Source organism: Drosophila busckii, chromosome X, assembly GCF_011750605.1.
Source record: "Drosophila busckii strain San Diego stock center, stock number 13000-0081.31 chromosome X, ASM1175060v1, whole genome shotgun sequence".
Taxonomy (NCBI): Eukaryota; Metazoa; Arthropoda; class Insecta; order Diptera; family Drosophilidae; genus Drosophila; species Drosophila busckii.
The window spans coordinates 12,580,130-12,605,005 of NC_046608.1; the positions used below are offsets into that span (position 1 = coordinate 12,580,130).

Here is a 24,876-nt window from a genome sequence, read left to right on the forward strand (position 1 = left end):
CATACGTATAGCTGTGTGTGTGTGTGTGTGTGTGTGTGTGTGTGTGTGTGTGTGTGTGTGTATTGGTGTTGAGGGCGACTGTCTTTTTGTTGTTGGGGGGTGGGGGCTTTAGACTGCTGTTGGTGGCGGCAGCAGCGAAGAGTTGGAGCTGCGCAAATAGGGATTACCATAGATGGCGCTGTAGCGTGGATCAACGCTTAGTGCCATCGAACTGGGCACCACCACATGCGTAGTGGTGGCGGTGCTCTGATTGCTGCAGCTGCCATTGGGCGATGAGCTCACCACCGATGCTGTGGTTGACTGCAAACTGGGCAAACCATTCTCCTGGCGTATCTCACGTGCACCAATAATGCTGCCGGTCAAGCTGCCACCACCGCTGCTGGTCAAGAATGTCATCGGCACGCTCTGCACCACCGTCTGTTGCTGCTGCTGGTGGTGTTGCTGATGTTGCTGCTGCTGCTGTTGTTGCTGCTGCTGCAGCTGCAATTGATTCTGATGATTGTTTTGCAGTATCGTGGAGCTGCCATTCGATTTGGTCGAGCACGAGGTCAAGTACTGCGGCGGTGGACTATAGTGTGTGCTATAGTCGCCATAGGGCACATAGCCACCCGATATGTCCACCTTGAGATCACTGTAGTTCGATGTGCGATCGCCTGGCTCCAGTTTGCAGCTCACTCCGCCATTCTTCGTTATCTGATGCTCGCTTATGACATCCGCGGGCGGCAGCTTGGTGCGCTTCTTGCACTTGATGTAGAAATGAATGATGATGATCAGCAAGAGCACAAAGCAGACCGCTGCACTGAGCGCCACCATGGACATCAATGATATGGTTTCTATATAGAAAATGGAAAATAAAAGCAATGCAAACAAAAGTGTGTGGGGTGAGTATCGGAATATTAACGTAAGAAACGTTGAAATTCAGTTAAACATCGATGTTTTCAGTTTTCAGATATATCCAAAAAAATAAATAGTTATAGCTTATAAGATTATTTGACTTATATGCGTTAAAAGATTAATTTACAATTCTATTCGCTGAGTTACTTAATGATTATTGATTACGAATAATAGAGAAATAGTTGGGGAATTTTATAGATTATTCAAAATAATTTATGAAAAACTTGAATTTGTTTACTATAGCATTTGTTAAGTAGGCAACTAATCAAGAATAATTCAGCTTATTTTATATATTAAATAATCCCAAACTATTTTCCACTTTATGGAATCATTCTGTAATTGAAAATATCTCAGCTGGGAATTGCGACTATATTTGATTAGTAATTAAAGTTCAGCAGTACCCCCTTTCAATGTAGTTTGACTACGCCCATGCAAATTAAGCTTGTACTTACTCTTTGACTGCAGCTCAATCTCCGCCACATCGTTGCCGTAATCGTTGACCACCGTGCAATTGTATTTGCCGTAATGATAGCTCTGGCTGTCGCGTATGATGAGCGTGCTCTTCACTCCGCCGGGCACTGCGTCCACCAGTATGGAGTAGTCATGGCCAGACTCTGAGCTAATCTCCTGTCCATTGAACGTCCAGGAGACGTGACGAGCACGCGGCACACTGTTGGCGAAGCATTCGATGCGCGCCGTATCGCCAATGAGACCGTATTGCAGGCGCTGGGAACCGATGTTGGGTGAGCCCTTCAGATAGACATAGGCGTCGGCGGAGATCTCGGCATAGCCTGGCACATTGGCCTTGCAGTAGTAACGGCCGGCGGTCTCGTTGCTGACACTGAAGGTGAGATTGGAGCTGGTGCCGACGACACGATCGCTGGGATGCTGTATCCAGACAATCTCCGGCTGGGGATTGCTGTCGACCTCGCAGCTGAGCGAGACAATGCTGCCGACGTCGGCCTCCAAGGACTGCGGGCGCTGCTTGAAGCTGGGCGCATCTACAAAGGTGGGGTGAGAACCCTTGCGTTATAGTGGGAGTTGGAGTGAGGGGTGGGGGTGGGGGTAACACTTACAGCTGATGTCTAGCGTTTCGCTATCCTCGCTCTTGCCCACAGAGTTCTGCACCTCGCACTTGACTATCGCATCGTGGAATTTGCGCGTAACGTTGCGTATGACCTGCAATTGGAATGGAAATTGGTTTGGACATTTGTTGAATGAATATGAAAGCACCGCTCTAATTGTGGGAACGTTAACGCTTTTCCGCCACAACAGGTTCTCGGACTCGGACTCGGACTCGGTCTCGGGGATTGGTAATTGCTTTTGGCTTGCCAACATTTTTTTTATCGGCAACAAAAGCTGCTCTAATTATGCCGCGCGGCCTGTGTCTTGGAATGTTGCCGCAGCCACTTGTCTAACTATTGCGCAATGTTGCAGCACCACAGCTTGAAAGTGGGGTGGGGGGAGGGGGGGTGCACTTACCATCTCAGTTTTTTGACCGCCTATAATTGGCTCGTCGTTGATGTACCAGCGATAACGGACATCAGCGGGATTGGCATCAGCGCGGCACTCCAATCGCACCAGTGCATGCTCCACAATGCGCTGCACATTGCCACCACCAGCACCACTAGCAGTCATTGCTCCACCATGTGCTGTCGTGCCAATGACATTCACTTTAACTTTGGGCGCATATTTCACCTGTTGAAGAAACGAAGAAAGAAACGAGTTGTCGTGAAATAAAAAGGAAATCTCATTAAGCCTGCGCCTGATTGCCAAGCTAGGCATAATTACTTTACCAACCCCACCCCACCACCTCACTTTGCTTTGCCTTGACAGGCTTATGAATTTGTCAGCTGACAAGTGGGTTGCCGCCCACTCTGGGCGCCTTGACAGCACGCCTCACTTAACTGGGAATTGGGCACGGCCTCAACTATGAATTAGCTCGTCACTGTCACTCACACACACAGACACACACATGTGTGTGTGGAGTTACATGGCAAAGCCTATTAAAAATCGTGTAAGCATAAGCTTGAACTATGGCCCAGGGCTGCACACACAAGTAGCAAGGATTATGCATTTTCTCTCGCAGAAGCTGAAAAATCGATAGTTTAACTATCGAATGTATATACGGAAATTGCTTTGTTAGCTCACAAAGTTAAGCTCCCCACTGTTATGCATTACCCGAACGATTAATAGAACCCCCCAAGCCCTACACTCTCCCCACTCCATAGCGGGTTGGCTACTTCCGTCGGGGCAGACAGACAGACTCTCGTTCAGAATTGATAGTCCTGCGCTTAAGCGTTGACTGTGTCGTGTCAGAGCCTCATAGATAAGGGTGCTCTGTGTTGCATTTCGGGGTTAAGTTGGTTGGGGTGTGCTGTGGTGTGGTGTTGCACTTACCTCGACACGTATTTTGGCCGAGCGATAGGTGCGGTCAGCTGTGTTCTGCGCCTGGCACGTAAAATTCGTGTTGTGGTGCTCCTTTTTGGGCGTGAGGCGCAGCAGCGATTTGGCCGTATAGCGACGCAGATCGGGCATCGGTATCACCGTGTACTCAATGTTATCCGTTAGCACATTGCCCAGGCCATCAATCCATGTAATCTGTGGCGTTGCGGTGGCAACAAAAAAGAGAGAGAGAGACAAAAGAGAAATCCCAATCGACGTTTCAGTTTCAGACTCTGTTGTTTGCTTGCGGCTTGACTTACCTCGGCCGCGGGTTTGCCGCCCACGCTGATGCATTCGATTTCCACCTTGCGATCCTCCGTTGTGTGTATGACATCGCCCTGCGTTATTTTGGGTGCCTCGGGCGGCACCAGCACAGTCAGACCGGCGAATGTCGAGCGTATGGCCGGTTGACCCTCTGGCCCCGGGCTCACTTGGCACTGATACTTTGCATCATCGTCCAGCATCACGGGATAGATATCCAGCGAGTAGTCGCCCTCCTCATCGCTGCCCACCATTGCATAGCGTTCGAATCCGCTGAGGTCGCGCGACGTGCCCAGCCCAAAGTCATCCTTGGTCCATTGCAATGTTCCCTGTTTGTTAATAACGCGACATGGCAATGTGACGCGTGCGCCCACCACAGCGGTCTGGTCTTGGGGCTCCATGGCGAAGCGCTGGTTCTGATAGTTCGTATAGAGTGTGGGTGTGGGCGTGGACACGCCTACTTGGCAGGCCAACCACAGCAGCAGGCTGAGTAGCAGTGGCGCTTTTCGTTTGCTCGTCATTTCGATGTGAAGCTGTGAGGGCGAGACAAAAGTAATAAATAATTTAAAAACGTTGAGCAAGACTAAACTTATCGATGGTATCGATAGGCACTAACTTAAGCTTAATGAAAAGAGCTAAAATATATTTATAATTTATATATTATATATAGATAAGATCTATTTATATATTAAGGCTGTGTGCAAGAGAAATATCTATATTGATGATAAAACTAAACTTATTAATAGTGTTGATAAGCATTAACTATAGTTCAATGCATACATACATATAACTATACTTATCGATAGTATCGATAGGCAGTATGCTGAATTTTATTATTTATTTAGCGCTATGTTTGTAAACAAAGTGACTGACTCAATTCTAAACTTATCGATAGTAACGATAGTAGCACTAACTTAAGCCCAATGGCTCAACAGACGAAAAATATATTTATAATTGCCCTAAGCTGCTTTCAGCACATGGCCATGCATAATTTATTGATTTGGAACTAAATGACGGCGGCGCTGGCCAATTCAAACAGCATAATTTATATTTATCGATTCACTCCAGAGACCCAAAGCAATGTGCATAAGTAATGCTTACTTATTATAACTGTACACACACATGTGTGTCTGTGTGTGTGTCTAATAAGCAATCAGCTGAAGGGCCTGGCCTAGCCTGCACTTCTTTTCGAATAGTTCAGCCACCCTACGCCTTCGCCTCCGCCCACTTTTGCACCTGTCAGCAATTGGCGTGGACTGTGGACTGTCGTCAGGTGCGCCTTGTGCTTAAATTTTCTCACGCATTTTCTACATTCTACACAGACAGACAGACAGACACATACATATGTAAGTTGGAACGTTTCCGCCACTTGGCGTCGTCTAAGAAGCTCTTCAACTAATTTTGTTTGCTTGTAGTTTGTGCGGCTGTTATTTGTTTTTATTGCATTTATAAGGAAATTGGCGCTCACACACACACACACACACACACACATCCAAATTATAGCAGAGCACATTAAACGAGACAAGAAACAGCTGAAGAAATCCATAAAAACCAAAAAACTGAACCAAAAGATTAGCGTGCTTCCGTTTCAAGTCAAAGAATCGTTTTCAAAAGAAAACAGAGAGAGAGCGAGAGAGAGAGAGCGAATAAGAGATTCCAAAATTAGTGCCCCATGTACTCAGTATTTGCCTTCGAAATACAACTGTAACTCTATCTGTTTGTCTGTGTGTGTGTGTGTGTGTGTGTGTGTGTGTGTGTGAACCATTTGGGCTTCGACTTTGTGGAGCCCCAGCGGATGAGATGGTCGCTAATTAAAAGTGATTATAGACACGCTCGTTTATCGCCACTCCACGATACTTATTTCGAGTCTGTAGCAACTATTTTTTTTTTTTTTTTCTTTATTTATTTCATGTCTCTGCTGCCGAGCAGTGGTTACAACTGGAAGCTGTTGGACAACTCGAATTTCACTTTCATGTGAAAAAATAGTTAACACTAATGAAAAAAAATGAAAGAAAATAGCACCAAGCGTAATTGTGGGTTACGCTTAACCGCAAGGAATTTACGGTTTATGGCATTTAAAGAATTCAATAATAAAAAAGAAATTACAAAATGTCTTGCTTCAAATATTTGTGTTGCGTTAAAGAGAAGAGAGAATAAATATAAAAGTTAAGAGCGTAATTGAACTAAAAGTGTGTATAGCTTATTAAATATTTTTAAAAAAATTTATGGCAGCATTAAAAATATGCAATTTAATTAAGTGCACTAAAAAAATTGCTGACTTACGAAAAATAATATTTAAAAATTTGTTATAATTTTTTTTAAATGCAAAAGTTAATAGAAAATAATATTTAAAAATTTGTTATGTATTTTTTTAAATGGTGTATCAAAATTAGTTCATTATTCTATTACCAAATATGCATTAAATTTATTATTTATAATTTTAGCAATAGAAAATAATATTTAAAAATTTGTTATATATTTTTTTTAAATGGTGTATCAAAATAAGTTAATTGTTCTATTAGCAAATATGCATTAAATTTATTATCTATAAATATTTAAATTTTAGCAAGATCAAACTGAAGCCAATGTAATGTTTATTTAATTTATTTATTATTATTTATTAAATATTTTAATGTCTCAATTAAAAGCTGCAATTCATTTTAAATAAAACTGTCTCTCTCTCTTGCACTCGCTCTCTGTCTCTTTCTCGCTCTGCTGCTATGTGCTTTGTCATTTTGAATGATTTGCTAGGCAATGGCTCAAATGTCTGTGGCTGCCAATCAGTTGGGACAACGAGAGACGCATAAAGAAAAAAAAAAGATATAAAAACATTTCCGTTCGCAGCGCTTTCCGCTCTAGTTTTCAATTTTCGCTGCTTGGCTTGGAGTTGCAAGTTGGCAGTTGGCAGTTGGCAGTTGGCAGTTGGGGCAAGCAGCAGATACAGTAATTATTTTGCAGGCGACGCTTATCACACATAAATCTCAATAGCGTTGGCTCAAGCAATCGATGCAGCAACCAAACCAGAACCAGCAGCAGCAGCAGCAGCAGCAGCAGCACTTCCCTGTCATTGGGTTTCCTTGCAAGCTGCAGCTGCTGCTGTGGTCAGTGCCACAAGCTTGTTGCAAGTGCAGCTGCAGCTGCTTGCTGCTTGCTACATGCGTGCAGCATCCTTTACGCAGCATGCCAAGCATCGCTCTTTGCGATATTTATAGCTGAGGAACAGGTGCTGCGGCTACGCCCGTCTCCCAACTCCGACTCCGAAACTTGCCAATGAAGTTATTTTTGTGATGAATGTGCCTTGGCCTGCGCCCAGCCCCAATGCTAATTATTTTCCAAGCCAAGCCAACAAACTGAAGCGCAGCGAACCAGTTTCGATCGCTCAAGTTATTAGATGCAAGCTGCTGCTGCTGCTGCTGCTGCGGATGTTGCGCTTCCTTTCGCCTCAGCCTTTGTCATTTACAGTTTTGGCCTCGTTTTGTGCTGAGAGCACAAACGTCGATTGAACAAATGACCAAACGAGCGGCCAAACTGACTTGCCGCATAAATCAATAAAAAAAAAGCAAAGAAAAAGAAAAGAAAAGAAAGAGGCGCAGCTGCAAGTTGCACACATATATATATAAAATGCTTAGTCGAGCTACTTTCTAAGTCAATTTTTTGGCTGCCCACCCACCAGCACACATGACAGCCAACTGACTGCTATATAGCAGTCAGCTTTTGTAGCAAGACAGCCTCAAGTGTTAACTGTACCTCGCTCTGCCTTGCAGGCTTAACAAAGCAACAGCAACAGCAACAGCAAAAAAAGGCCAAAGGCAAAAAAGGGTTAAGAATATTGGCAGGGCCTTGCGCTCAGCAGAGATTAGGACAATTAAAAAAGGCAATGCCTAACAATTAAAATCAATTTCTGTTCTCTCTCTCTCTCTCTCTCTGTTGCTTATTTCGAGCTTAGGCTTGCACTTTGTTGTCAATTTGTTTGCACACAAGCAAATCAACTAAAAGGCCTAAAAGGACCAAAGCAACGAGAGAGCGCAGGGCTGTTGTCAATGGGCCAAATCGCCTATTAATGGCTCCACACACACACAGCTTAGCAGCAGTAGTTAAGGACATATGTGTGTGTGTGCGTCCTTTTGGCTTTGGCTTTGACGTTTAATCAGCTGCCAGCTCTGGCCAAACTATTTCTTTTCTTCTCTGTTTAGTTGCTTTACTTGTTGAGCGCAACTAATTAAAGCTACCAGCTCATTAGCATAATTCTATCATAATTCCTGCCCAGCTGGCCATACAAAATTATGAAGCAGCAAAATCAGAAGCAGGTTGACACCAAAAAATATAAAAAAAAAACTGGACGCGCAACGAAAGTTGCTCGTCGAACAGAATTTCAATCAGTAAATTGAACACCTGAACTTAACTGATTTCGTGCTGTGGGTCTTGGCCAACAGAGAACTGGAACTGGCCAAGGCGACGCTACTTGTGTTGGGGAGAAGCAGGCACAAAAACGAAATGAAGAAAAAAAATTATAAAAAAAAGAGCAGAAGATGTTTTGAAAGTTAAACTCGAGCAGCGGCAGCAAAAAGGGGCGCAGCAGGAAATTAAGACGCAGCTAACAGCGTGTGAGCGAGAGCGACTGTGTGTGTGTGTGTGTGTGTGAAAGAGACACACAGAGATCCCTGCTACGCATTGACACGCAGTCGCAGCAACTTCAACTTCAACTTCAACTTCAAACTTTGCAACTGCCAAAGTGCTGTCAAAAATATAAAAAAAAATCTTTAAAAAATAAATTTTTTTTTTTGGTTTAAAGAAATTCATGTTTATGGTTTTGTATTACAACAGATCGAACGAACGGGTTTTTATCTCGCGTTCGCCGTCTGCGTCTTTAGATTTTTGTATAACTTTAAGCCTTATTAACATATTTTATGTCTCCTCCCCGCTGCCCGCTGCTCTTGGTGCGTTCCAGCTCGCCCACACACCAACATATTTTTTAACTCTCTTTGGAGCCACACTTTTGACAGTTAAAACATGCCAAGGGCCGTGTGGGCTGCTGCCCCAGCCGCCGATCAATACACATTCCAATTTCAATTTGTTTAGAAACTTTTGGCTGTTCAATTAAAGTTTTAATAATATGGCTAAGATCGAACAATGTTTAGTTTATAATAAAAATGTTTTGACAATTTTCAGCAGCAATCAATGTGGCATTGTCCCCCCCAACCCCTCTCTGTATCTTTTAGCTTGCCACAGCGAGCTAATTGAGTTATATGCCACAGCTAGCGAGCCACATGACGCAGCAGCAAGTGCAACCAAAAATAAAAATCAAATAAAAAAATCCCAGCGTGGAAATACAAACAAAAATCAATTCAATAAAATCGTAAGAAAAAAAAACTAAGACGGGGTGTGGGGCTACAGTCTACCTGCCAACACACACACACACGCACACACACAGACAGACACAGGCAGCTGCATGTGTGCGCTGAGTTTTGGTTTTAGTTAGTGCATTGAGCTCAGTTTGAATTTATTTTTGTGGCAACGCAAGCAACGTAACAAAACGTGTTAGAAAAGCGCATAATAATCAAACTGACAAACAACAACAACAAACTAGCAACAACAACAATTGACAACTGGCAGCTCTGCGACCCACTCACAAGGCAAAAGGCAAAGGCGCGAGCGTTCGGCGTTCAAGTTTTTCTTTATGGCTTTTCATTTGGACTAGAGCTGCGGTCCAGTTTCTGTGTCTGTGTGGGCGTTTAACTGCATGTGTATGTATGTGTGTGTGTGTGTGTGTGTGTGTGTGTGTGTGTGCTTCATGCAGCGACACCTTTGCTAACGTTGTCGCCATCGCCAGCGTCAAGCAACTAAATCCGATTATAACTAATTATTATGAACGCCAAAGCTTTGAGTTGTTGCTTTTGTTGTTGTTGTTGTTGACCAACTTCAAAACCTGGCCAAGCTACAAGCTGCAGCTCTGATGGTGGCCCCAAAGCATTTGACAGCGTGGGCAGCTCTTGTCATTGTTATAGCCATTTGTTGTTGTTGTTGTATTTTGTAATATTCAACATTATTTTATTTTTTATATGCGCACATTTTTTATTTTTCACTGCTCTTTAAACTATGCGCAATTGCATTTACTATTATTTTTAACTGTTAAGCATATGCTCTAAAATTTGTCTATAATAAAGACGTATATAGCTTCCAGAACAAGTATTTAAAATTTCAAAGCTTGTAAGCAAGCGAAAATAAAAAATAGATGAAAACTTGTTTTGTTTAACGAGCTCAATAAAGTTTCAGCAAATTTCTTGTTTAATAAAAGTTTTTTTTTTTACAATTATTATGTACACACCAAAATTATATGTTATACACTTTGCAGGCAGTAAAAAACGGCTATGCTCAACTTTTGTTTAGCTTATTAAGCATTAAATTAATAGCAAATGCATTAAATTTATAAGAATTTTAAAGCTAATGAAAAAAAGTATTTAAAATATTTTTTTTTAACAAAGTGTATGCATTTTTTTTTAGATTTTTTTTATTAATATTTTGTTTAGCTTGCATTAATATATTTTGATAAAAAAAATAATTTAAAGCTTTAATGCTAACAAAGTGTATAATGTAGTCGCATATACTTTATTTTTCCCTGTTGTAAAATATAATAGTAATAGTTTGAAATATGCTAGTACTATGTATATAAAGTAAATCTATTTACTAATCTTCTCTAACAAAACAAAGTGTATAATGCAGTCGATTTATTACAAATATACTAAAATACATAAAATAAGCATAAACTTGATCTTTTCAAGCAAAGTATGAATGAATAATTTTTTTAGGCTAATTAATTGCTTTATATATTTCTAAAACAAAGTGTATATTGCAGTTGTATGTGCTATTTGCTGCTATTACTACCATGAATAATTTTTGTTTGCTTAATATAGAGTTAATATAATTTATTGCTTTATATATTTTGAAAACAAAGTGTATATTGCAGTTGTATGTGCTATTTTCTGCCATTACTATTACTTTGAATTATACTTTGGATATATATTTAAGTATGTTTGCTTTATATCTATGCATTGTAGCAAGTCTTTTGTCTAGTTTATGTTCATTATTATTTTAGTACCTCGAAAAGTTGAGTGCAGAAATGTTAGGCAGCGCTCCCCCCCCCACTCCCCCCGCCTAGCGTTTGGCTCATCGCACAACTATTTGTACTTGATTACTACTATTTAATGGCAATTTGTCGTTTTGTCAGTTAGACTTACCGTTGTATTTGGGTGGTGCTCAAGGCTGTTCGGCAACGACTTTGTCAAAAGCTGTTAAATACAAGAAGAGGGCGTGAGAGAGGGAGACAGAGAGAGAGAGAGAGAGAAAATAATGTTAGCAAAAAATAATTAAATAGAAATATAAATATAAATATACATATATAGGTTTGTATATAAAAAAAAGAAGTGAGCTTATTAATTTAAGGTTTTTCTTGTGTACATATTAATTGTTGTTATTGTGCGCTAAAGTTGTTGTTGTTGTTGTTGTTGTTGCTGTTGTTGTTGCTACTATTTGGCCATAAACACGCACGAGTCGTGTTAGGTCGCGCCGGCTTCCGCATTTGGCCCCGGCCAGACCAAGCCAGGCCAGCCCAGGCCTTTGGCCTTTTATAGGTAAAGCACAAAATGTTTATTAGACATAATAGCGAAAAAAAAGGGGGGCAGGGGCTGCTGGCAGCCATTGGGGCACGCATTTTTCGCATAAAATCGACATTTTTATGCATTTTCTCATAATTACACTGCAGGCCGCCTACGAACTTCTCTAATTGTTGCAGCTTTAACGCAAATTGATTATCGACTGCCCAGCGTCGCATTCGATTTCAACTTGACTCCACTTGAGATGGTTTCAAGTTCCCACCTCACATCTCAGCTCAACCTCAACCACAATTGGTTTCATAGTCTACTCACAGGCTCTCAATCTCTATCTCCCTCCCTCTCGCTCTCACACACACACACACACCTTTACACACACATGTGTGTGTGTATCTGTATGCATATCAAATGGAATTTCCAGCTCACAAATTTTCATGTTTTTCGTTCAGCTACCAAATACAAGTTTTTAATTGAATTACGCAGCAGCTCTCAGCTCTCAGCTCTCTGTCTCTGTCTCTAGCTGTGTGAAAGAGCTAGCAACACTAGCTAAGCAAATTCAGCAGCTGTATTTACTGTAAAGGTTTTAAAAATTGCAGCAAGTTGAAAATTTATATATTAATTGGCTTAAATAAATGCATTTCTAAATTGAAATACAAATATAAATTTGCAAATATTTAACAATTAATTTTGAATATATTTTGCAGTTTATAAATTTCTCAATTTTGTTACTCAAAATGTGCAAATTGCAGTTCATAATTTTCTCAGTACTTTGATTTAATTTAAATGAAATATGCACATTGCTGTGCTTCTAAATTTTCTATTATTTTTCAATCAGCATTTTTACAGTGCTCAGTGTGGCTCGAGTTCGAGTTCTATTGTTGGCCTGGCCATATAAATTTTTGCAGCTTGTTTGGCAGCCGTACACGTAACAAATTGAAAAATTGACATATTTGTGGATGGGTGGAGCCTAAACGTAACCACAGATAGAAACCCCCCGAACTCCCCTGTACTAACAGTAACTTTTTGGGCCGATTGCATTTGATAAACAGTAGGGCATGATTCATGAGTCCAGGCTCTATTATCCTTTTGCATGCACCGGAGCCGACGAACTGCAGCAGAGCGTGGGGGGAGTGGGGCAGGCATAAAAGTGAAATATATGCGACGTATTCATAAGAAAACATGCAATGCAATAAAAACAAAAATACACATAAATATAAAAAAATAACAAAACATTCTCTATGAAGAGCTGAGTGAACGGGGAGGGGGGCAGGGGGCACTGAACGTGTGGCACGAAAGCGAAACAAACCAAATGGAACTCAAACGTAGCTGAATGAATCAGTCGAGTTGCTTGTCTGACTGTCGCACTGTCTGTCAGTTATTCTCTCTGTCTGTGTGTGTGGGAGTTAAACATAAAAAAACGCACTCCAGGACATGCCCACGAGCCAGACAGACAGACAGACAGACAGACAGCTACAAAATGGATGAATGTGGCAACAACCGTTAAGTGGTTGCTTGTTGTCCTTGTTGTACTTTGAAATGTTTTACAAATTCAACAGAAAAATTTTTATATATTGAAAGTAAAAAAACAAAAGCTGCGTGTGTGTGTTGCGTTGCTTGGGGGTTGACTGTCCACCCCACTGCCGGCCAGCGCCGGCTGATCGCCACTTTTGTCAGCTGTGCCAGTCCCAAGTCAGCTGGCCAATCTTGAAATTAGACGTGCCCAATAAATGAATCAAAAATGTGTAACAACAAAAAATGGGCAAAGCAAATGAGAGACAAAGCATGACTCATAGTTATCCTTGGGTGGGTGTGGGCAGATCAGCAAGAGCTAAGGGCTGAACTGAACTGAGTTGTGAGGGTTGCGTTTTCTTCATTTATTTATTTATTTATGTTTTTTTTGTTGTTTTGCTACTACAACTACAACTACCCGAAAAATTTAACTGGCAGCTTAACACAAAGAAGGCGGCCCAGGCCCAGATAAAGAATTTCGAATTCGTCAGCGTTAAAGGGGCTGCAATTGGAATTGCTGCTATTACTGGTGTGGGTGTGCTAGGGGGGGGCGGGGGGGTTACGAGGGTTGAGTTCCAAATATGAGTCATAGCCAACTGTTTAGAAATCAAGCAAGCCAAGCCAAGCTCTTGGCTAATTTTATTCAAAAGGAAATTAAAACATTGAGCATTGAAATTGCATAAAATAAATTAAATTGAAATAAAAAAATATATGAAAATATATAGAATTTTGCTTAAAATATATTTAAACAAAATATGTTTTACCAAACACTTGTTTAGACTTATTCAAATTGAATTTAAATTTTTTATTTTATTTATTTAAAGGATTACAAAAAATATTGCAAATTAAATTTAAAAATTATTTAAAGTTATACTTTTGTTTTTAGATTTGATAAACTTAATCAAATATAAAATTTAATTTAAATATATGTTTTGTTAATTTATTGTAACTAAAATATTTTTATTTATATTTGTTATATTTTTGCTAAACTACTAAAGTGCTTTAATTTGGCTGTTTTTTTATTTTTGTAAATATTTTATTTGTACTTGAATTCGTTTAAAAGCTCGTTAAGTTTTTTGCTTTGCAACAATTTTGTGCTTATTTTTTTTTTGCTTCTGCAATTTAATTCCCTGCATATGCCTATGGCCTTATCTATGGCAGCTTTAAGCAACTTTTGTTGGCTGTCAAGCGCTGATTAATCCACATTAAATTTTATGCAAAGATTACCAAATGCAGATTCATCTAAATTGCATGAGACGCGACTCGAGTCTAGTTAGCAATTATGCCAGAGCTGGAGACTCGCCGCGCGCTCTCCCCCAATATTTGGCAGTAGCCAAGGCCAGCTGAGAGCGTTGGCCGGCTGATAACTTGAGCGTTGAGCTTATCTAACTGCCATTTGGTGAGCAGCAGCGGCAGATATAACTGGAAGTTAAGGCGAGTTAACCATTTGCGGTTGGGTGGGGGGCCAGTGAACTCGCAACTCGCAGTTGATAAAAATGTTGAGAGTCTGTGTGCTGGCCAAATGTAAATATTAAATTTGCGCATAAAAATAATATGGCCAAAAGATATGCCAAAGGAAGTGCTGAGGACAAGCCCAAACCAATCGTCGCTTGAACTTAAGTAAAGTGAATTCAAACATCGAGACCAGAGAGGGGCTTGAAGTTAGTGTAAGCGCCATAAAAGCTTCGCATTTGCTATGAAGAGCTAGCCAAAGGTCCTGACAGCTTCAGTGTCGCGCAATTGACGTGACGACGGCAAAGCAGACAGAGACAGAGACAGAGACAGCGAATGCGAGAAAGAGAAAGAAGCGCAACAACAAAAAAATGGAAGACGACTCCATAATAATTTTATGCGCTTCCAAAAAACTTCCGCTCAGTCATTGCGTTGTGTTTCCGGCAAAGGAGCGCCCAAGACACACACACACACACACACACACACATGTGCAGGCAAATTGCCATAGAATTGTGTGTGGCAGCCCCCACCCCACCCTCAACTTTCAGCTGAAGCTCTTGGCTTTTATGCTTGATTTTTGTCTTGACAGCCGGCAAAACCCGCAACTGGCAACTGGCAACTGGGCATGGCTCACTGGCGGACTGACTGACTGACTGGCTGACTGACTGAATAAATGTTCAACTGTCACTTCCGCCTGCCGAGGCAGGCAACACGCATTGCAGGAGGACATATCAGCATTCCAAGCTGCTGACGCTGGCGCTGGGGCTAGGGCTGGGGCTGGTGGGGCATGTGGCAAGGCGTCAACATTGTAGTTGCTCGTCGACGGATGCGGGTGAGCCAACAGCCACGAGTAATGACATATTCAAACGCAGCGCGAACTTGTCGACGGGCCAAGCCAAGCCAAGCGCCGCGCCTCGCCCTCGCCACCGCCTCATCCTCATTCTCATTCTCGTCTAAGGCACACAAATAAAAAGGAAGCGAGAGTCGACATTGTATGCTTGAGCGTTTGCATTCGCGTTCTCAGCAGCGTTGCCAGACATTTTCTTCTTCTTCTTCTTTTTTTGACAAAGCTGGCGACAAGGACATACACTTGTAATAACATAAAAAGGATATTGTAAAACATTTTCATAAGTTCGCTGCTGCTGCTTAGACAACAACCCAAAGGCTCAGACAGGAACAACGCGCTCGTAAAAACTGTTGAGCAGCTCAAAAATGCGTTTGTGTTTGTTTGTGTGTGCGTGTGTGTGTGTGTGTTTTTTATAGCAACTACTGATGCACATGCACATTGATCGACAGGAAATTCCCAATATCCGCACAATTGTTAACAGTCAAATGGCAAATTAATAAACATTCAATTGCAGTTAGTCACTTTGCTTGCGGCTTTTAGTCGCAGAATTTTAGCAGCTATTTGTCAATTAAACAATTCGCTGTTTGCTGTTTAATTGTTGTGCAACAAACTTGATATAAATAAATAAATTAGCGACCTCGAAATTTTACATACGAATTTTTTTAAATATTAAAAAATATTTCTGCTATATTCATTAATAATTTAAGACATTTATACTACATGAGCAGTATTTAATATTAATAAATTAATTTATTATGCAAGCATTTAGACTACATAAGAAATATTTTTAAATATTTATTATAAAATTCATGTGAGCTAAAATAAAATTGAAAAATAATTTTTATTTCATCATGTGTATTTTAAAATATATAAAAATTACGTTAGCTGAATTTTATAAAATTAATAATAATTGCAATTACCAATTTCCGAATTTCTGTTAATAATTTAAGAAAGTTTTACTACTTAATAAATTAATTTATAATTTAAAATATTTAGACTACAAAAGAAATATTTTTCAATTTTTATTATTAAATTCATGTGAGCTAAAATAAAATTGAAAAATAATTTTTATTTGCAAATATTTAAAAATTACGCTAACTAAATTTTAGAAAATTAATAATTAGCAATTTCCGAATTTACATTTACAATAGTTTATGAATTTAAAAACAATAAAAATATTTTAATTAGTTAAAAGCTCTAGCGAAGCATTAAAATAACATTTATTCAATTTTACAGTTCATTTTTCTATAACAAATTCTTTGCGTAAAGCAGCAAATTGCTTAAAATAATTTTTATTTTGCTTTCAAAAAAAATTATAAATAAATTGTATAAAATTAAGTAGTAAATTGCTTAAAATAAATTTTATATTGCTGCTGAAATTAAAAAAAAAATTATAAATAAATTGCCTAAAATTATTTTGCATACTTAGCGCTTTAAATTACAAATTTAAATATTTTTTATTTTAGCTGCAGCTCAAAGCGCAATAAGCAACTTTAAGAATTGGCATATAAATTTGTTGGCAAACATTTTGTCATATTGAATAATAATAAAAGAAGAAGAAGAAGTAGCTGGCTGGCTGGAGAGCAGAACAATGAGCTAAATTTTATGGGCATTGCCACACAGTTGGATTTTCTATTTGCGCTACAGATTTGAGCTAATTTAACATGCGAGCTGCATGGGCTTAATGCCAACCCTCACACACACACACACACACACACACACGCACGCACACACACACACAGATACATTTCTGAGGCAGCTGGCAACCCTCAACTCAAGATAGTCAAAAAAGCAAAGCGAAGAGAAAAGAAACGGGACACACTTCAAGTTGAATGTGCGCTGCGTTCAACTTTTCCATCAATGACTATTAATTGGCGTTCTGTTTGCCTGTGCGGGATGGTTGGGTGGGGGGTGGTGGCAGTTGCATTAAGGCGGCACCATTAAAGCTCATCAGCAATGCAGGCCAAGCCGCCGAGCACTTTAAAGAAGAGCCGCTCATAGATTCTCATTTTCGTTTTCATTTTCATTTTCATTTTCATTTTCATGCTGAAATTCCATTTCCATTTGGCAATGGTCAAAGCACTTTGCGCTCGCTTTTGCCCAAGGGGCAACACACAAGTGCAACTTGCCACTCGTTCGTTCGCTCAGTCGCTCAGTCGCTCGCTCTGTCGTTCGCTTCTAATGATTATGGCTTGACAAATATTTATTGCTTAAGCATTTGAGTGCAAATATTTTAATTAGCCTGGCGACAGACAATAAAAAAGAATGAGGCTCTCGTAAAATTGTGGCAAGCATGATGAGGCTTAATGAACTGCAAAGCGGCGGCGGCGGCGGCGGCGGCATTCAATTGCCTCCAATTAACCAAATTAACAATGAGCGACGTCTTCAATATGAAAGTACAAACTACCAGAACTTATTGAAAGTTGAGCCTGCCACAGCAGCTGCCATAAAAAAAAGAAGAAAAAAAATCTCTGTTACAAAAATTGTTGCATGCAGCAACAGACGTTGCCGCTCTCGCTCGCTCTCTCGATCGCATTGTCGCCTGTCACAAATTGACTGACAGACCTGGGGAGGCGGCAGCGGGGTGGGGCGTGGCGTGGCAGCAACATAATTTGTGGCATGCAAAGAGCTAACAAAGCGACAGGCGAACGTTGCCAACCAAAAATAAAGCGACAAAAAAAAAGCACAAAAACTTTCGACATGTTGACGAGGACGCGTCAAAACGATCGAACGTGTGTTGCTGCCACCGAAGAGAGCACGCTGCACAATCAATAAGAGGCAAGAGGCAACTACTACTACTACTAGTAGCTGTAACATGAGCATGTTGCACTTCCGCCGGCTGTCGTTGTCAGACATTTTAGCAATTTGCAACGCCAGCAAATTGGGCCAAATTATGAGGCCGAAAACAAAAAAGAACTTTCATGCCTCCTCACAGTTTAATGACAGGTGCGGCAGCGCTGCTTGCAACATTGACACTGACACACACTCGCAGCCCCAACTATTAACAACGAAAAACAAAAATTAAGTTTCGTATATTCGAAAACAATGATAATCGTTTTGGGTTCTCTTTGTTTCTATTTCTATTTCTATTTTTTTAAATGACTGCAGCCATAAATCATTTTTTTTATGTAAGCGTGTGGTCCGCGCTCAGCTTAAATCAATTTTAAATCTTAGTCGCTGTTGTTAGCAAAAGCAACAACAAAAAGAACGAACGCCGAGCACTTTTCAGTGACAGCCACAGCCGCAGCCAATGTCAAAAGCAAAAACAAAAGCAGTTCAATAGTTTCTCATCCATCAGCGACTTAGGCCTCAAATTCAAACTCAAGTGTGCAACCAGTCGAAGCAACAAAGTCAGTCAGTTATATATTTGGGCCTAAACACTTGAAGCCAAACCAGCGTGTGCTTAGCCAAGAGCCAATTCCAATTTGTGGAACTTGAGTTTGTTTTCTCAACGATTTCAAATCACATAAACACATTTTTGAATTATTTGCAAGCTTATTATATTTTTATATAATTTTTAGCAATATTTTAGCGTAATTTGCAATTAGGTACATTAACATGAAAAATTAGAGAACAACAACAAATCAGCTTATAAAATTTTAAGCTTGTTTCATTTGATTTAATAATATTTTTAATATTTTAAAATTATTTGCAATTAATTATAGCACTAATAACTGAAGAATTCATTCATTTTACAATCGGTATTAATCAATTCTATTGAATATTTTAGACTTATTTTGTATTATTAATATTAATTTGTTAGCAAAATATTTAAGCTAAGCTAATTAAATTTGTAGCTTAGCTTTAGCTTTCAAATCAAGTTCAAGCCAAAGATTCCTCAGCTGAACACAAGAGATCTAATAACTTAATATTCTGTTAATATTTTGTTAAGTCAGCGACTTGGAGTTAAGATCAGCTAATCAAATTTTTGTTTTATTTCCAAACAAGCCCACCCAAAGTCCAACTTCAGCTTATTAATTTAATTTATTCCAAGCCATAAAATCTTGCTAACTCGTCTCGAATCTCTCAGAAAATTCCCAAAAATATTTAAATATTTTTGCATAATCGTAGCTAAGCAACCACTCAAAGTTTTTATAGAACAAAATAAACTCAATTTTAATATATTTCGAATTTAGTTTGCAGCTAAATTTGAGTGCTAAAAATATATATATATATATATATAGAATTGATAATCTTGCTGATTTTAAAGTTAAGCAACAATCTAGAGTAAAAGCAAAATAATTAAGAAAATTATGGAGTTTGCATAACAAAAATATTAATATAGTAAGAAATAATTTTAGAGCTTATTTTGAGTTAGAATTTTAGATTTAGCAATAATCAAAGCAACTTTTTTTTTTATAAGCTTGCATTTATTTTTAAGCTTAATTCTTTTCCAATTTATTAGCATCAAACTGAAGCTGAGAATATTGCAAAATGCTGTGCGTTTGCTTCAGCGGCTTATGAAGAACTATTAGCAACAATATGAACAGCAACAACAATAACGGTAGATAAGAGTTCAGTTGAAAGGGCGTCTCTGGACGCGGTTCAATCAAAATGTCAGCCACAGCTGGAGGGCAATCCGCAGCCCACTAAGCTGACTAACTAACTAAAGCCACGAGAGCGTGCTAAAAAAAAAAAAACAACACAAAAACAAAAGCAAACAAGCGCAAAGGTTAAAGTTCGACAAGGCGTTGAGTGGCAGCAGCAGCAGCAGCAGCAGCAGCAAATGTGAATATAAATAAATAAAATGCACTTTATGCTAAAAAATTTAGCTGCTTAATTTGTTGTTTGTTTGCTGCTTTTTGTTTTTTGCGGGCGACAAAAAGTAAAAGTGGCAAGTGTTGTTGGCCTGGCTAAAAGCGGTTTATGTGCAGTACTTACGTTTTGTCAGCTGCTGCGCTTGTTGCAAAATGTCACACAATTGTTATTAAAAAAAAAGAAACAGATTTTATGCACTGTATATATTTTGCACTTTTAGTTATTTCGAAATTCGATTACTGTAATTTGTTGCATTCAACTGACAATGTTGCAGCTAGCGGCTGCTGTGGCGCCACTGCATTGCATTTCTTCCGCTTGTGTTTGAATTTTCCACTGGTAATCCACACACCAAACACACTGCACATTAACGATTTAATTTTTAGAATTTTGTGTTTTGTTTGTTTTCAGGTTGCTCTCAACACACCACAAAAAAAAAAACAATTTGTTTTCTGTTTATTACGCGAGTTCGCAAAGACGCTCTTTGGTTCACTTGCTCGCCTGCTCAAATTTTCTTTACGCTCAGCACAGATTCCGCCGATACGATGCGCACGCCACGAGAACGTAAACAACATTAAAAAAATCAAACAACATGCGGTTCGGTTCGTTCGCGGTTCGTTCGCAGTGGCATGAGCGAACCTCCCAACATGTTCGAACATGTTGCGCGCTGTTAGCAGCCGCTGTTAACGCTAACAGCGCAAGCAATGGCCCTCCTAAGCAAAGAAGTTCTAGCCACGCTGTTTTTTATTTCTAAACAATTTACTAATAATTTGAGTTTATTAATAACTTTTAAAATTAAAATTAAGCTGCATATTTAATTTGACTTAAAACTGCTGCAACGTTTCGTTTTCTTTCTTTAATTAAAATTTAAAAATTAATAAATGCGTCATACGCTTGTTTGTTTAATTGCTTCAAAGTAAATATTCATTTTGCACTTAATAGAATATTTTTTTTATATTTTTATTGCTATCTATATTGGCAACAGTTTTATATAAATCGTACCAACTATTGAAAAATTGCATTAAACAGTTCACTAATATTTATTTTTTTTTCGGCAATGGTATTAAATATATTCATCTCTTTATTTTATTTTTATTATTACAGACTATTCTCAGTTCGAGCAATGTAAAGTGCTTATAAACAATTCCAATTCTTTTATAAATATATTGGCTTAGCACTCTCTGCATTTGTTATTATTATTATTATTTTTTTTTAATATGCACAAAATAGTTAGAATTTTTTTAAAATTTAATAAAGTCAATTTTTATAATTGTTTATTATTCTTTCAGCCTGCTCGATGCAAAATACAAAAACTTGTGCTTCGAATTTAATGTAAAATACTAATTCAAGGGCTAAGTAAATTAAACTTGTTGTCAGCAATAAATATAAAGCATTATTTATTGTTAACCGCATAAATATTTATTATAAATATTAAGCACTTTGAAAGTGCTTGAACCTTAAATGAAAGCAGCCACTTTAGTTAGTGCAGCCACAGAACTCTCAACTCAACTGCACTTGACTCTGACTTTGGACTTGGATTTGGAGCTGGCGGTTGGCGGCAGGCGGCTGCACTTACTCCCAGCTGTCATAACAGCCGCTCATTAGTATTTGCGATTGGTAACAGATCTTTGCCCTTGTCAAGCGCTCTCAGTTGAGCGAGAGAGAGCGAAGCTGTTGAGCTATTTTAGCTGCAGTGCCTGCTGTTCATCATTAAAATGATTGCTGGGGATTTGCTGTAGTTGAAACTATAATTTGGCGCTGCAGATTGCCACTGCAACGAGCAAGCGGCATGCCCCCCACCCACTGCACAGTCGAGCTGCAAAGCTTAATTGTGAGTTTATTGCTGTTAGTGGAACTGGGAGCAGTGGGTAGGACCACCGCGCTGGCAAACGGCATTAGACCAAAATGCAATTGCAATTGCAACTGTTGCCATTGGAGTCGTCGTAGCCCGTAGCCTAAGGTCAATGCTGTCATGACACTCGGACTGGCTTAGCTGGAGCAGCAGCAGCCACAGCAGCAGCAGCTGTTGCTGGTCATCAAAGTCTGGCACCCACGATTAAAGCCAAATGGGCAGAGCGGCGGCTAAGGGGGGGGACAGGCAATCAGTGGGAGCAACATCTTGCTTGAGAGCTGGCGCTCAACTTGGGGCAGCATATGGCGATCGTTGGAATAATCGAAGCAAACTCGCTTGCCAAAAAAAAAAAAAGAACAGAAATGTGTGTAGAAGGTGAAAAGAGAGAAAGAGCGACTGATGGATGCTGTGGGAGCCCAAGGGACGTGTTAATCAGTTGTCTGCATGATGCGCCGATTCTGAAGCGATGCATAATTGAATCGATACACAGCCCAGCCCGAGTTGACTGAGCTGACAGATAACTGCTTGATATGTTGCACTGAGCGCGGGGGTGTGGGGGGTGCAGACACAAAGACATTTTCCAAGACCAAAAATAAACAACATACGTGTGTGTGTGTGTGTGGAAAATTTATAGCACGACGCAAACGCAATTTAAACTACGCGTGTGAGTAAAGTGCAAGCGAGACAGCAATAACATGTGGCTGACTGGAGTCTGTGGTGTGAGCTGTTGGGTGTGGGGTGTGGGGTGGGGGGCAAGTATTGGTATTGGTATTTCTAGCTGGAAGCCCAAAGTGATGAAGTGTCCGCTACGTTGCGCTTTTTCCAATTTACTCACACACACACACATACACTCACTCACTGTATGTGTGTGTGTGTGTTATTTTTTTTTGGCTGCTTCTTTGTTTCAGTTGCTGGCTCTGGGTAATTGTCGTGTAATTTATGTTCCACGCATGGGAATATCAATGCTGCCAGCTCTAAATTTAAACAAAACACACAAACACACACACACGCATTTAAACTAAGCGTGTGTGTGTGTTGGGGGGCTGCTGCTGATAGCAACATCAACATTACTTCAACGATAACCAAAAATTGTTTATAAACAATGCGGCGCGATCAACAATTGCCCTTGGCCCGAGAATCGAGAGTCGGGTAGGTCACAAACTCCAGCGAGCTCACAATTATCCCCACAAGACGCTAGTGTTGGGTTCAAAATCTTTGCTGCACTTGCTGCACAGATAATTCAAATGATAAAACCAAAACGCATAGCCAAGCTACACTTTGTTAATTATTTAGCAAAGACTCACCACATTTCGCAGCAAGTTGTCTGAACTGCAATGAAAATAAAAGTCATATAAATATGTTAATAATATATTTAAAATCTTTTGTGTTACACCACTAACTTCTTTGATTAAGTTTATTTTATTCTAGCTGCGCACTTCTTAAATTATTAATTAACTAATAAAAATCCAGTTCTGTTTGGGTTTTTCCAATTCCATTATAAAAACTTAATTTTGAAATTTAATTTCTTTTCTCATTTTACCTTTGCGTGTCCATAGGCGACATTAAATAAATAAATAAAAATAACTTGCTAGAATTAGCGAACCCAGAAACATTGAAAAATAAAGAAAAAAAATTTTATTAAATTTACAAACAAACTTATGCTTCAAATAATTTATTTTTATATTATAATAAATGTTGAAATCACCATATCTAAATATTTCTGCTCTTAAAAATAAAATAAAAAATAAGTAAAATAATAAATTTCATTCTAAATAATTTAAACAAAGTAATTTGTATTTTCTTTCTAATATTTTAAATTAATATTTATAACTTTTTTCAAATGAAATTAAATTTATTTATATTTAAAAATAATTGTCAATTTATTCGATCTATTTATCTATCTATATATCTATCTATCTACTTATCCATCAATCTATCTATATATTTATCTATTTATATATTTATCTATATATATATATATCTATCTACCTATCTATCTATCTATCCATCTATCGATCAACCTATCTATCTATATACCTATCCATCTATCTATCTATATACATCTCTATCCATCTACCTTTGCTATCTGTTCCTATTTCGCCTTGATTTGACACAACTCTCTGCACTTTGGAGTCAGTTTTGAGTTTTAATGACTTTCCGCTTTCCATAGAAGCGAACGATATTTTTATAAAGCAGCAGCACTTTGTGTTTAAAATGCTTGGAAGCAATTATGAATTCCTTTAAACAGCAGAAATTATTTTTAAAATTTGTCCCCACACAGAGGAAGTTGAGGCTTAATTTAGCGGAGTGGGGGGGTTAGTTAACGGGCCTAAGGGGAAAACACAAATGAATTCAATTCCATCAAATCAAATCAAATCAAATCTAATGTAATCCGTTTTACTTGTCGGCGTCGGCGTCGACGTCGCGTCGCTGTTGCATGCCACCCCACCACAAATGCGACGCTTAGTTGACAGTTTTGCTGTTCATTAGTGCAACGCCAGACCCTTTGGACAGTTTGGTGTCGACCCCCGTTGTTGCCAACGGCCATGGCAGCCACGCATTGAAGTTATTTCCATGTTTGCAAAAACGCGTGCCACAAGCCCCGACGTTGCATGCAACAGCGCTAAAAATATCTGCCGTGTTGTGAGTTGCATTTTAGGGTGTACCACCCCACACCCCCCACCAGCACGAAGTAGACACGTATTTCATTCAGACAGCGGCGGCAGTTGGCATTTGGCACGCTTCATCTTCAGCTGCTGCAACTGCAACTGCAACTGCCACAGCCACAACAACAACAACAACAATGGCAATAAAACGTTAAATGAGTTGTGCCAAATTCAAGGGCAAACGCGGCTCATTTCACGGCACAAAAGACAAGACGCCGCCCATGCCAATGCCATTCCGCAAATCCCTTTGGCCATCGTCCCTCCCGCTCTATCCCCCTCCACTGTCTGCTGCTCCTAATGCAAAACGCATAAGCAAAACCAATTCAATTCAAAGCAATTCCGTATGCACGTTTTTGTTGCTTTCGGTTTATCTCTGCTCTAGCATCTGCAGATCTACTCGCATTTTTTGAATTGAGGCTAGCAAATATTCTTTGAATTTGAATTTACAAAAAAAAAAACCATTAATTGAAAGAATTTTAGCATTGATAACAGTTAAATGGTAATTGGTAAATAAAGAATTTAATTTTTTAATATATTTGGCTTATATTTTTTAATATTTGAGTTTCAAATTTATACTGTAGTTATTTA

General features: G+C 39.2%; 1 protein-coding gene across 2 annotated transcripts; it reads right to left on the reverse strand.

Moving 5' to 3' along the window:
* Positions 1-62: 62 nt before the first annotated feature.
* On the reverse strand, positions 63-22,949 carry LOC108605502 (irregular chiasm C-roughest protein). 2 transcript variants are annotated; one of them, XM_017995251.2, is made up of 8 exons: positions 22,927-22,949; positions 10,836-10,886; positions 3,600-4,133; positions 3,295-3,495; positions 2,377-2,592; positions 1,971-2,073; positions 1,347-1,895; positions 63-833 (listed from the first exon to the last, which is right to left on the reverse strand). In XM_017995251.2, exons 3-8 carry the CDS (start codon positions 4,119-4,121, stop codon positions 109-111), a joined length of 2,316 nt encoding a protein of 771 aa, XP_017850740.1. In that variant the 5' UTR covers positions 4,122-4,133; positions 10,836-10,886; positions 22,927-22,949; the 3' UTR covers positions 63-108. The 2 variants fall into 2 exon arrangements, with proteins under 2 accessions (XP_017850740.1, XP_017850739.1); XM_017995250.2 differs by lacking the exon at positions 22,927-22,949 and adding an exon at positions 19,897-20,343.
* Between the last annotated feature and the right edge of the window lie 1,927 nt (positions 22,950-24,876).

Excerpts from the sequence above, each read along its gene's own strand:
- LOC108605502 (XM_017995251.2), bottom strand. The coding sequence starts at position 4,121 with ATGACGAGCAAACGAAAAGCGCCACTGCTACTCAGCCTGCTGCTGTGG. Across the intron at positions 2,074-2,376 it reads GCGGTCAAAAAACTGAGATG|GTCATACGCAACGTTACGCG; the intron begins GTAAGTGCACCC and ends TTCCAATTGCAG. Across the intron at positions 834-1,346 it reads GATTGAGCTGCAGTCAAAGA|AAACCATATCATTGATGTCC; the intron begins GTAAGTACAAGC and ends TTTTCTATATAG.